The following is a 13,405-nucleotide window of genomic DNA, read 5'->3' on the forward strand; positions in this document are numbered from 1 at the left end:
AAAGAAAGAAAGAAAGAAAGAAAGAAAGAAAGAAAGAAAGAAAGAAAGAAAGAAAGAAAGAAAGAAAGGAAGGAAGGAAGGAAGGAAGGAAGGAAAGAAAGGAAAGGGAGGGAGGGAGGGAGGGAAGGAAGGAAGGAAGGAAAGAAAAGTAAGTAAGGGAAGGAAGGAAGGAAGGAAATGGAAAGAAGGAAAAAAGCAGAGAGAGAGAGAGAGAGAGAGAGAGAGAAATTAAGTGAATTGTCCTGGATCACATCACTTTAGTAAGTGGGTGAGCTAGGATTTTAGCAAAATTTACCTGTGAGAGTTAAAAGCTTAACTCTAGTTTATTTGCTTTTTTCTTTTCATTTGCTGATTGTTTGATTTTAGTTAAGTTTGAGTAAAATCTTAACTCATAAAGGCAAGGCAGTAACTTTAACTGAAAATAGATTAAACTTGAAAAACTAACAAAAATTACTATAATTTACATGAAAATAATGGATAAGATATAAATGCTTTTTATTAAAAACAGTAGAGGTCCAAAACAGTAGAGAAAACAGAAGACATTTCTCATATTCTAATCATTGTCCTAAATTTAGTGTTTTATGAAAACTTACCTGTTTAATTTCTTCACATTCCTGACTAATTAAACATTCTGACATATCAGAGAGGATATCTGTTGGAATAATTCTGTCTTTAAATTCTGGTTGTAAACGTCTTAAAAGAGATCTATGCTCCTCTAACTTTTCAATTTTTTGGAAATCCCAAGTTTCAATGGCTTCATAAAGTCCAGAATAACCTGAGCAGAAAGAAAACGGATGTTTATGAGACTAAAGAAGAAATGCTTAGACATCAATATCACAGAAATCACGCTTGATAGATATAGACATATGTATATATGTGTCTGTACATATATATTTGTGTGTGTATAACCAAAGAAAACATAAAGAAGCTTCTGTGAGCAGAAATGGCTGAGATGAGAAATCCCTGGGATTCTGTTAAAAGAATCTCAGATTGATACCTGTATACGGATCTTTACATTCAAAACAAAGTACGAGAAATATAATCAGAAACAGATAATGGTATATAATGCATCTGTTTTCAGAAAATACCACTGTCTCTAATGGTGACAGTTCAGCCGTATGTGCATACAATTTTCACAACATGTTTCATTATAATTGAAGTTTATGTGTTTTTGTTTTTGTCAGTCATGGGGCTTGAACTCTGGGCCTGGGCGCTGTCCCTTAGCTCTTCAGCTCAAGGTGAGCTCTCTACCACTTGAGCCACAGCGCCACTTCCGGTTTTCTGAATGGTTTATTGGAGATAAAGAGTCTCATGGACTTTCCTTCCCAGGCTGGCTTTGAACTGTGATCCTCAGATATCAGCTTCCTGAGTAGCTAGGATTACAGTCGTGAGGCTGGGAAGGTGGCTCAGTGGTAGAGCACTTTTCTTGCATGCTTGAGGCCCTGGGTTTGATTCCTCAGCACCACATAAGCAAAGAGCAAAAAGCCAGAAGTGGCGCTGTGGCTCAAGTGGTAGAGCTCTAGCCTTGAGCTGAAGAGCTGAGAGACAGTGCCCAGGCCCAGAGTTCAGGCCCATGACTGGACCCCCCCCCCAAAAAAAAAAACCTCTCAAGATGTCAGTAAGATCATGTTTTTCTTTTTTTGGTGCTGGTACTGGGACTTGAGCTTTTTCATGCTCAAGGCCAGCTCTCTACCACTTGAGCCACAGCTCCACTTCTCGCTTCTTTTTGGTAGTTTATTAGAGTGTTACAGACTTTCCTGCTAAGGCTGGCTTCAAACTGCAATGCTCAGACCTTGGCTTCCTGAGTAGCTAGGAGTAAGTACAGGTATGAGCCACTGGTGCCTAGCTAAGAAAGGATCATCTTTTTAACTGTAACCCCTCTGTACAGTATTATTACAATAAAAAATGGACAAAAAAAAGAAAGGATCATGTTTTGAAGCATGTTTGTGTCCAAAGATAATACAGATGCAGTAAGGAAAAAAGCATTTTCAGCAAGAAGAAATGCTATGACAATACAAACCAAAATGAGTATTTATGTAATAGCAAGTGATTTAGTTTGATTAGGTAGGCAAAAGGTAAACAATTGGGTCCAGGTTACCTTGGCTATAGAATTTTCTATATACAATTTAAAAAAAAAACTCTGTTTGGAGGAATAAAATAAAATAAAACATAACATGAAATTTATCATCCTAACCATTTTTAGATGGACTACCAAATGTTAAATAAATTCATTGTTGTGAAACAGAGCCCTAGAACTTATAAGTCTTGTAAAACTGGAACTCTACACCTATAAACAGTAACTCCTTTTCCCTGTTCCCCAACCTTCTGAAAGCTACCTTTTTCTGTTTCTACAAATCTGATCAAATTAAATTGTTCATACAGAATCATGCATGATATCTGCTTTACTGAGATTGTTATTTTAATTAATGTAATTGTCCTAGGTTCATGTATGTTGTATCTTATGATAAGATTTTTTATTTTCTTAAGCTAAAATAATATTCCATTGCACTTTTGCTTTTATTGTTTATGACTCTGGCATCATACCTAAGAACTCACTGCCAAGTCTAAAGTCATGGTAGGCTTTTTTTCTACTTATGTAAGAGTTTTATAGCTTTGTTTTATGTTCAGGTCCTTGGGGTATTGTGGCAATTGCAAGGTTATAATTCTTCCATAAACATTTTAGAACCAGATTGTCAATCTCATTGAGAAGGCATATAGAATTTTAATACAATTGTACTAAATATAGAGAACAATGTAAGGAAAATCAATATTTGTATAATACCAGCTTTTCCTACCCATGTGCACAAGTGTGTCTCTCTACTGAGGATTTCTTTATTATTTCTCACTAACATTTTATCATTTTCTCCATTCACACTGTGCACATTTTTTAGACTTAAGATTCGCAAGTATATTTCATTTTCTTTGTACTGTTATAAACAGTATTTCAAACCAGGTGCTGGTGCTCATGTTTGTAATCCTAACTACTCAGGAGGCCTAAGATCTGAAGGGAAAAAAAGGAAAGCCCAAGAAAGAAAAGTACATGAGATTTTTATTTTTATTTTAACCACTCCTGGGGCTTGAACTCAGGGCCTGGGTACTACTCAAGGTTAGCATTCTACCACTTGAATCACAGTGCTACTTCCAGCTTTTTCTTTTATGCGGTACTAAGGAATTGATCCAGGGATTCATGCATGCTAGGCAAGCACTCTACCACTATGCCACACTCCCAGCCCCCATGAGATTTTTATCTCCAATCCATCACCATAAAAGCCAAAAGTGGAGTTGTGGCTAGTTTTGAGCATAAAAGCTCAAGGATAGCATTCAGGCCCTGAATTCAAGCTCCACGACCAGCACTAAATAAATAAATAAATGGTGTTTTAGATTACATTTTTCTGTTTGTCTGCATAGGCTAGAAATACAACTAGGTTTTGTATACTGATTCAACATTCCACAATCTTGTTCACCTTTTCCACTGGTTATCGTAATTTCTCTAGATTTCTACTTGAGACTAAGAGGAGCTATATGTGAATACTTCAAAATTAGTAGGTTTTTTCCATCTCTAGTAGTCTACCATAGCAAAGCAATAAACGTTGATTTGTGAGCAGGAACTAACCTGCTTGGAATAGAGCATCCAAAAATCCACGAAACCAGCCTTCTTCCTTGAGGTTCAACAGGAACTCGAGAAAAAGTGAGGCAGCCTCCATCGGGCCTTTACTGTCTTTCTGAGCCTGAATATACTGCATCTGATCTACAAACAAAAACACAAATAACTCATGGGACTACAGAACTGTACTAGTCAATGGAATAAAAGCCAGAAAAGGGGCGTCAGGCATTCCAAATGGAATGGGAGCTGTAACAAGTACTGCGTTGGCAGAAACTTCAGGAGAGCAGCAGATGCTCTGCCCAAGTGACCATGCCCATTCTTTAGCCACACGCCCTGCCCATCGTCTACAGGACCTGCTCACTTGGTGTGCAAGTCTGAGGGCCCACTCTATGAAAAAGTCTCCCCCCAACAAGGGAGAAGTCACAGTAGCACTGGTTATAAAAGGTCAGTATCGAGGCTGGGATGCAGCTCAGTGACAAAATGTTTGTTGAGCAAAGGCAACATCCTGGGCTTGATCTTCAGTACCAAAAAAGGAAACACAAACACACACATACATACACAAAATAATAGTTTTTAAAAAAAACTATCAGTGAAAAACACTTGTACATGTACATGAAGAAGTCTTTTTTTTTTAATCCTTAAATCACACCAAAAAAATCCTTAAAATCTATCGTACATAGTAATATCTTTCTGGGTATCTAATTCTATATAAATATGTACTTAAAAAAACAATCCTTCAAATCTTTCCCCTTTCATTCATTAATGTATCATAGATGTTGTTCCCCATAAACACATATAGATCCACATCAACATCTACTGGCTGTATAACTTGAGATCACATAAATGTATTTAATCTATTCCTTAGTAATACGGAACTACTATGTGTGTTTAAAACAGAGACAGCTATACCTGCTTTACCAACTTTTCCTGTCACAAGCATAATTTATGCATTAAACTGTGTACACATATTTATGCTGATACATACTTTAGAAGAGCCTTTCAGAGGAGCTTAACTATTTATCATCTATGAAAAATGTATCAGTGCTGGGCACCAGTGGTTCACACCTGCTACTCGGGAGGCTGAGATCTGACTGTTGTGATTCAAAGCCAGCCTAGGAAGAAAATTCTATGAGATTCTTATCTCTAACCAGAAAAACAAAAAACAGAAGTTGAGGTGGCTCAAGTATTAAATCTCTAGCCTTGACTGAAAATGCTAAAGGACAGTGCTGAGGACTGAGTTCAGGCTCCATTACTGACAAATACAAAAAGTATTAGTGACCATTTCCCTCTAGACATTGCACTTGCACAAACTTTATCTTTGCAAAATAAAACAAACACAGACCAACCAAATTTCTTTGCTTTTCATGATTTCTTTTTTTTTATTGTGAAAAATACCGTATAGAGGGGTTACAATTACATGAGCAAGGTAATGAGTACATATCTTATCAAGCATTATTGCCTTCTCCTTTGTTTCCCCTTACTATCCCATTCCATATTCCGCCCCCTCCATGCCCCAAAGTTGTAAAGTTCGTTTTTCAACATAACATCTTGTACATCTCATTGTTGCAATAGGTCTACCTGTATCCCTATTTAAACGGTTTGTTTTGTCCCTTCCCCTCCACAAATTATACCAACATCAAATACAGTGAAAGCAGGGGTTATACCGATACAAAGCAACAAAGAAATATCTTATAAATGTGCTAGAAACAATAGCAAGAAAGAAAAAACATTTGAGCCTTTATCTTGGGATTCATTTCACCTAACATCAACTTATCTGACTGTGTCTGCTTGTTTCAGACATATACTAGTTATTGCAAATAAGGGAAACCATGGGAAAGAAACCATGTTTCTTTGGGCCTGGCTTACTTCACTTAATATAATTTTTTCCAAGTCTTTCCATTTCCTAACAAATGGGGCAATGTCATTCTTTCTGATAGAGGCATAGAATTCCATTGTGTGTGTGTGTGTGTGTGTGTGTGTCTCTCTCTCTCTCTCTGTGTGTGTCTCTGTGTGTGTGTCTGTGTCTGTGTGTATACCACATTTTCTTTTTTTTTTTTTCTTTTTGTCGGTCGTGGGGCTTGAACTCTGGGCCTACGCGCTGTCCCTCCCTCAGCTCTTCAGCTCAAGGCTAGTGCTCTACCACTTGAGCTACAGGGCCACTTCCACTTTTCTGGTGGTTTATTGGAAATAAGAGTTTCACGGACTTTCCTGCCTGGGCTGGCTTTGAACTGAGATCCTCAGATCTTAGCCTCCTGAGTAGCTAAGATTACAGGTGTGAGCCACCGGCGCCTGGCTCATACCACATTTTCTTGATCCATTCATCTACTGAGGGGTATCTGGGTTGGTTCCATATCTTAGCTATGGTGAATAATGCTGTGATAAACATAGTTGTGCTGATAGCTTTAGTATGGTCTTGTTTGTGATCATTTGGGTAAATGCCCAAAAGTGGGATTGCTGGGTCATAGGGGAGCTCTATGTGGTGTCTTTTGAGGAACCTCCATACTACTTTCCAAAGTGATTGAACAAGTTTACATTCCCACCAACAATGCAGTAAGGTTCTCTTCTGTCCACATCCCCTCCAGCATCTGTTGTTATTTAGAGTTCTTGATTATAGCCATCTCTAACTGGGGTGAGGTTGTTTTGATTTGCATTTCTAGAGGTTGAGCATTTCTTCATGTGTCTATTGGCCATCCTTCTTTCCTCTTCAGAGAAGTTTCTCTTTAAGTCTTTAGCCCACTTATTTATTGGGCAGTTGTTTCTTTGAGGATTTAATTTTTTGAGTTCCAGGTATATTTTAGATATGAGACCCTTGTTTGTTGTATGGCTAGTGAAGATCTCCCAATCCGTGGGCTTTCTATTGACCTTGCTAGCTATGTCCTTTGCCTTGCAGAAGCTCTGCAATTTCATGCAGTCCCATTTGTCCAACCTTTCTTTGATTTGTTGTGTTTCTGGGTCTCTATTAAGAAAATTTTGGCCTGTGCTAAGGAGACCTAGGGTTTTTCCTATGCCATCCTGTAATGTTTTCAGAGTTTCTGCTTTGACTCCAAAGTCTTTGCTTTTCCTGATTTCTTGTTTCCTCCTTTGGTCACTATGTATTTCTTTTCCTTTTTAAGTATATTTTCTGCTTGGCTACTCTTCTGGAGAAGTTACTCATCCTTTTTCTGAAGTAGATTTGTAAAGATACTTTGCACCTCAGGGAAATGTTGTATTTGCTAAGTGGTTTTCCTGGAACAGGAAAAGGTAATTTTTAAACATCTATTCCAATAAGACTGAATTTCAATATTTTGAGAAGATTTTTTTGGCTTTGTTCTTTATTTTAGCTTTTCCTTTCTTTGATGTTTTTTATTGCTATTTTATCATTTTTGACTGCTATTTTAGTTGTTGATGGTTTTTTCTATAATTGAGTAAGATTAATTAATTAGTTACTTTCATTCCTTTGAAGTGTCAATAAATCCATTTAGGCTATAAATTTCCCTGATTAGAAGCTTTAGCTATATCGTAAAGTGTGCAAAATGTGGGTGATTGCTATCCTTACTTTAAAAGTATCTCTGTTTTGACTTTCTCTTTTAGCTAAGAGTAAAAATATGCTATTTTAAAATTATTTGACAACTCCGAGTCAATGATTAATTTCCATAATATAAATTAATAGTTAACAGTTATTTAGTACATGTAACTTAATCTCTCCCAAACCCCAAATCTGATCATTAGTCTTATCTCACAGATGAGGAAACTGAGCCAGTAGACTTACAAGCTATGCTTTGGGAATTTACTAAAGATTTATCTGTAATCTAATATAGGATCTAATATTTCAGAAATCTCCTTGAGAATTAGAGGGGTAGGATATAGTGTTTATACTGTTTAAAATTGACATAGTCATTTAAATCCACATCATTTAAATATTATAATGATCTGGTTTAATAATACAAATAAAATGCATTATAATTCCTGAATTTCTTGAAATTTACAGATTTTTTTTCTTATATGTAGTGCACGGACTTGTATGTACCATAGCTTCATTGTAAATTAGGTATTCCTTTTATCTTAATGGTTTCTATCCCTGCAATACTTTTTTAGTGCTAAAATTATACTTCTGACTAGGTGCCAGTGGTTCACTCCTGAAATCCTAGTTACTCAGGAAGCTGAGATCTGAGAGTTTGGTTCAAAGCCAGCCCAGGCAGGAAAGTGTGTAATACTTTTTTTTTGGTACAGTCGTAGGGCCTGAACTCTGGGCCTGGGCACTGTCCCTCAGCTCTTCAGCTCAAAGCTAGTGCTCTACCACTTGAGCCACAGGGCCACTTCCAGCTTTTTTCTTTTTGCTTATGTGGTGCTAAGGAATCAAACCCAGGGCCTCAGGCATGCAAGGCAAGCGCTCTACCACTGAGCCACCTTCCCAGCCCCCTGTAAGACTTTTATCTCCAATTAACCACCAGAAAACCAGAAGTGGAGCTGTGACTCAAAGAGGTAGAGTGCTAGCCTTGAGCAAATAAGTTCAGGGACAGAAACTCGGACCTTAACTTCAATATACAACAATATACAACAACAACAAAGAGTACAATGGTATTTTCAGTCTCTTCTTGTCTGAGGCAAGGAGTTTTACATTTATTTATCATTACTTTCCCTAGCCCTTTGCTGACATTTTAAAATCCAAATTTTTCCTTTAACATCATTATTTATGTTTAACTATAAATTCACTTCTTCAAAACAATGTTTGGCTGTTGCATTTACTTTTATTGGCACATTTATAACGTTATTTAAAATTAACTCTACATGTCTGGTTTTGACCCTGATTAGCAGGCCTTATATTCTAAGGCCACACTTTAATTAACTATTACTAATTTGTGGGGGCTTTCAATTGCTTGCAATTCTGTCTCAAGTATTTTTCATAGGGAATTAATCTGAGATAACTTATTTACAATAATGTTTTCTTGCTCACACTTATAAAAAGCTGGCAAAACACAAAAGCTGGGAGATTGTATTATTCTCAGAACATGCTGAGTAGTTGTCTGTATAGTTTAGAGCAACTTGATACTGGTTCCATTATACAAGAGCACAGTCACCTTGTTTTTCCAGAATGCTTATTTCTTGACCTCAGAAATATGAAAATTGGGATAATGAGCTAGAAACATGAAAAGAATGATATTGGTCAAGATGCCTTGTACTCAAAAATTGATATGCTGAAAGAACCCTTTGTACAACTACAAAGATAATAAAAAAATTAAGTATGAAAATCCCACCAGTGTGTATATAGAGAAATGATTCTCTTGTCAGAAAACTCATAAGAAACAAGCTGTTTCTTTCTATTGCTCTTTACCTTTCTTATGTTCTCTTCTTCATTGTACCCAAACTGCATGGCTAGATTTGAGTGAACATGTTAGTCAGCATGGCCTCCGTTGGTATTTGGCAACCATGTTTTCAAAAGAATCCTCTATATTCATTTTCCTCAGCCCATTATCAACCTTCACCCACAAAACACACACACACACACACACACACAAATTTTAAAAAACAACAGGAGCTGATCCCTCAAATGGCCTCAAAGGTCTACAATGCCAAAGTCAACCATTTTCGCTGCAGTTGTCTGTTTCTCATGTTGCCTTTGTTCTCAACATTCAACCCCCATCCACTTCCTTCTTCTCCCATGGTTTTCAATTCCTCCAGATCCCATTCTCTCTGTTTGTCTCATTATTGATGGGCTTCTCAGGCTCCTGTCCCAAGCTCTTTCTACTCACCACTGAATGGGTGAGCAAAGATCTCTCTCTACATGAAGATTTCCTCAACCATACAGCCGTACCCCTAGGCCTAGCCCTAATGCAGCCAACAATCTGATGATTATCTCTTCTGGATGCATGCAAAGCACATCAGAACCTTCACCTTCTACTGCACATCTGTCCCACCTCCCATACTTCCTGTCTCAGAAACCATTCATTCATTCATTCATTCATAAACCTAAGCTAGGGACTACCTACTTACCCTGAAAACCTCCCTCTTGATTTCTGTTCTCTTAACAAGGCTCTCTGCCTCCAGGGAAGAAGTTTGCAGTTGGGGTTGGGGCTGTTTTGTTTGGGTTTGTGACAGGATCTCTCTGTGTAGCCTAGGCTGGCGTGGAACTTGAGCTCATCCTGTCTGTTTTCCAAGAGTGGTGATTACAGGCCCGCACCATGACACAGCAGGCTCTAGTCTACCACTTCACTATCCTGGAATTTCTGCATCTGCTACTCCATCTCTTCTTAATCCAGAATCTACCCAGTCCATGCTTCAAAAAGACTATGTTATTTTTCTGTGACGCAAATTCAATTTTGCCTCATTTGTTTAGTAGACACATCTCTAAACTTCACATTCCTCACTTTTACCTATCTCTTAAATCTCATTCTGCCAACCAGACCTTCCTCTCCACATTTACACTGAAGTAATGCTGGAATCCTGGAACCTGTCAGATTTACACTGAAGTAATGCTGCAATCCTGGAACCTGTCAGATTTACACTGAAGTAATGCTGGAATCCTGGAACCTGTCAGTCCACCTTTCACCTTTGTCCTTTTCACATCAGCTTTCTACCTGCAATAGCTTGTCTCCTTCTAGAGGACTCTCATTCCTACCTTCAAACTCAGTTCAAATGCCACAAATCTTAAAAGCAATGCCTGGGCCCTCCAGGCCAAGTAGATATTCCAGCTATGTGCCCCATAACTCAGTACCCTATGGTTTCCAACAAAGCATTTTCTTGATAACATCATTTAGTTACATGCCTGCACACATGTTCTCCGAGAGGACACCGACCACTCTGTTGTGCTCATGATCTATTTATCCATTAGCTCCTAGCATGACACTTTCTAATAGTAAACACTCCAACTCTTAAGTAATGTCTGACACAAGTTGTTTATTTTACACAGTGAGTACATTAAAGAATAGGAGTCATACTAGTGTGCTAATGTTTCATCCAGGGATTTCTGAGATGTATCTCACATGAACTTATAGTCTTCAGGAGCCTGAACTACTCTGATTAAGATGTTATTTCTCTCTGGACACAACTAGAAATTTTGTTAGCAGTGTGTGGGAGGGGGGAGGGAGGGTCTTGAACTCAGAGCCTATGCACTGTCCCTGAGCTTTTCTGCTCAAAGCTAGCACTCTCTACCACTTGAACTACAGCTCCACTTATGATACTCTTCTTTCACTCCTTGCTCCACACACACACTATAGTTTGGTTTTGGAAGGCAGTTAAGCATCCAAATTACCTGCCTTGTTCTTGATGCAATTTAATCAGAACATTCAGGCACTTGGAGACTTAAAAGGAACTGCCAGATTCCCTCTCTCACCTGGACGCCTTCCAAGAGCCACCTCCAGTTTCCTCAAGGGAAGCCTCTACTTATGCATCTCCAGCAGAAAGCCCACTCAACAGAACTTACAAAGTGGCTGCCAGCCACAGAAACGCATGTAGTGACGCCTCCACACGTTCAGTCTGGGGAGAGTTTGGAAGTCCCAGCAGGTTTTGCAGCAGCTTACTTGTAGTTCGAACATCATTTTGTACAAATTATTTGTATGTATTTTCGGTCCTGGCCTTCGGTGCAGCCCCTTCTCGGCCCCTCCAAAGCCTTGGGCTGTAAAGTATATGCTAGGTGGGCTCTGATTTTTGCTCTCATTTTTTGTGCCAATCCTGAGGCTTGAACTCTTGGTCTGAACTCTCTCTCTCTCTCTCTCTCTCTCTCTCTCTCTCTCTCTCTCTCTCTCTCTCTCTCTCGGCTAGCTAGCACTCTACTACTTGCGCCACAGCTCTCTCTACTCCTGGCTTCTTTTGGTGGTATAAATGGAGGTAAGAGTATCAGAGACTTTCCTGCCTGGGCTGGCTTTGAACCCTAATCCTAAAATCTCAGCCTCCTGAGTAGGTAGAATCACAGTCGTGAGGCACCATCGGTGCCTTGGCAAAGGCTCTGATACCCCCCTCACACACACACACACACACACACACACAGTGGAAATAAATGAAACAAACCATTTCTTCCCCCAGCTTGGAGCCCGCGGCCACATCTGAGGGGCTCCTGGAGCCGAGGCTGCGCACTGGCCACACACCCCCGGCTCCACTGACCAGGCAGGGGCGACCAGGGGAAGGGGTGCTGCGCAGGCACTCGGAGGGGCCCGCCCGGGGACACTCACCCTCCCCCAGCCAGGGGGCCATGTAGGCCAGGATGTAGGTGGGGTCCAGAGTCTTCCGGACGTAGTCGTGGAAGGCCCACAGGTTCCGCCGCTGCTCCGCAGTCATGCCGGCCGGGTGCCCAGAGCCGTCTCCGCCCGACGGCTCCGGGGCTTACTTAAGGCTGGGGGTCGGGGGAGGCGGGGCTTGCCGGGAAATCCGTGCGAGGCCGTCCAGACTCAGGCCTCGAACTTGAGCTACTGGCGGCGGACAAATGGAAACTGAAACTTGGGGCGGGCAGGGAGGGAAGCGCCCGCCCCTGCGCCCAGCATCTCGGTTTCCAGTTTCGGTTTCCCACCGCGCAGCCAGCCCGGTCCCCGGAGGGCACGGCGCGCCCCGGGACGGCCCGGGGTTCGGTGGAGCGCAGCACCGCGCACACCATTCAGTGTACAGCGCGACGACTCTCCACTTTTCCCACATCAGCTGGGCCTGTGTGGGTCCCAGAACACAACACACCCACTATTCGCACACACAGGGCTTCCTTTAATATTATTATTATTACTATTATTATTATGTGCCTTACTGAGGCTTGAACTCAAGGCCTCTCTCGGCTTTCTCTGCTCAAGTCCCAGCACTGGCAAAAGAAAATTGAAAAAAAAAATCCAAACCATCAATATTGGAGCCAGGAGCATCCTGAAGCAGAGACCGGGAGATTTTGATTTAATGCCACTGTAGGCCATAAATATTAAAAAAAAAAAAGAAAATATAACAAATCCCATCATTTTGTACCATGTTTGCTAACAATAGGAAAACTAGTAGAAATGCAATTGTCTTTTATTTCTTGGCCCGACATGCAACACTGATAAATTGACTTCTTAGCAATTGTTCAGCAGTTTCTTAAAATTTGCTGGTAAGTAAGCATGTCATTTGTGAATAAAGTTTTATTTTTTCCTTGGGTATCTCTATGACTTTTTCACTGTCTTTCCTTCTACTTTCACTTATTTGTTCCCAGTCATCATGCAGTTTCTTCCATTTCCTTTCCTTATTGCAATATGTAGGGAATCTAAAAGTCAAATAACAGAGGTGAGAGTGACACTCCTACCTCATTACAGATCTCAGTTAGGGATCTGAGGGTAGATAGCTCCCGTGGTAGAGTGCATGCCTAGCAAGCAGGTGGTCCTGAGTTCAATCCACAATACAGGGGGTGGGGAGGACTTTAAGGGATTGTTAATGTCTGAAAACAAACTTTGCTTTCAACAATACATTTATACCCTACTCTGATAAATCTGATATTCAATTTACAAACCAGATTTTAGCATTATCAGTTCATAGGTATGTCTAAGTTGATCTGCAGGGGCAGAGCCCTTCTCTATGGTGTTCAAAGCCTGAGTTCAAACCACATTATCATTAAAAAAAAAATCTATGGGAAAATGATCAGTGTTTCACTTTTTATGTTTTTTGGTGCTGACCTGGGGCATGAAATCAGAGCCTGTTCCTTAACTTCTTTTACTCAAGGCTAGCAATCTACCACATATGCTATAGCTCCACTTTTTTTGAGTCGTGTACTGGAGATGAAAGTCTCACAGACATTCCTGCCCTGGCTGGCTTCAAACTATGATCCTCAGATCTCAGCCTCCTCAATTGCTGGGATTACAGGCATGAGTCACAGGCACCAGGCTC

General features: G+C 40.1%; 1 protein-coding gene across 2 annotated transcripts in view; it reads right to left on the minus strand.

Annotated features, from left to right (window-relative positions):
• Ddx58 (DEAD (Asp-Glu-Ala-Asp) box polypeptide 58) overlaps window positions 1-11,991 on the minus strand; it is a 46,609-nt gene extending 34,618 nt beyond the window's left edge. For both annotated transcript variants that reach the window (XM_013026655.1, XM_013026654.1), the window contains exons 1-3: window positions 11,749-11,991; window positions 3,614-3,748; window positions 594-775 (exon numbers count right to left, since the gene is read on the minus strand). In XM_013026655.1, the coding sequence (XP_012882109.1) occupies window positions 594-775; window positions 3,614-3,748; window positions 11,749-11,854 (423 nt within the window). In that variant the 5' untranslated portion in view covers window positions 11,855-11,991. The remainder of the gene's footprint in view (window positions 1-593; window positions 776-3,613; window positions 3,749-11,748) is intronic.
• Window positions 11,992-13,405: the final 1,414 nt, after the last annotated feature.

This window comes from Dipodomys ordii, unplaced genomic scaffold (assembly GCF_000151885.1).
Source record: "Dipodomys ordii isolate 6190 unplaced genomic scaffold, Dord_2.0 Scaffold95, whole genome shotgun sequence".
In the NCBI taxonomy this organism is placed as follows: domain Eukaryota; kingdom Metazoa; phylum Chordata; class Mammalia; order Rodentia; family Heteromyidae; genus Dipodomys; species Dipodomys ordii.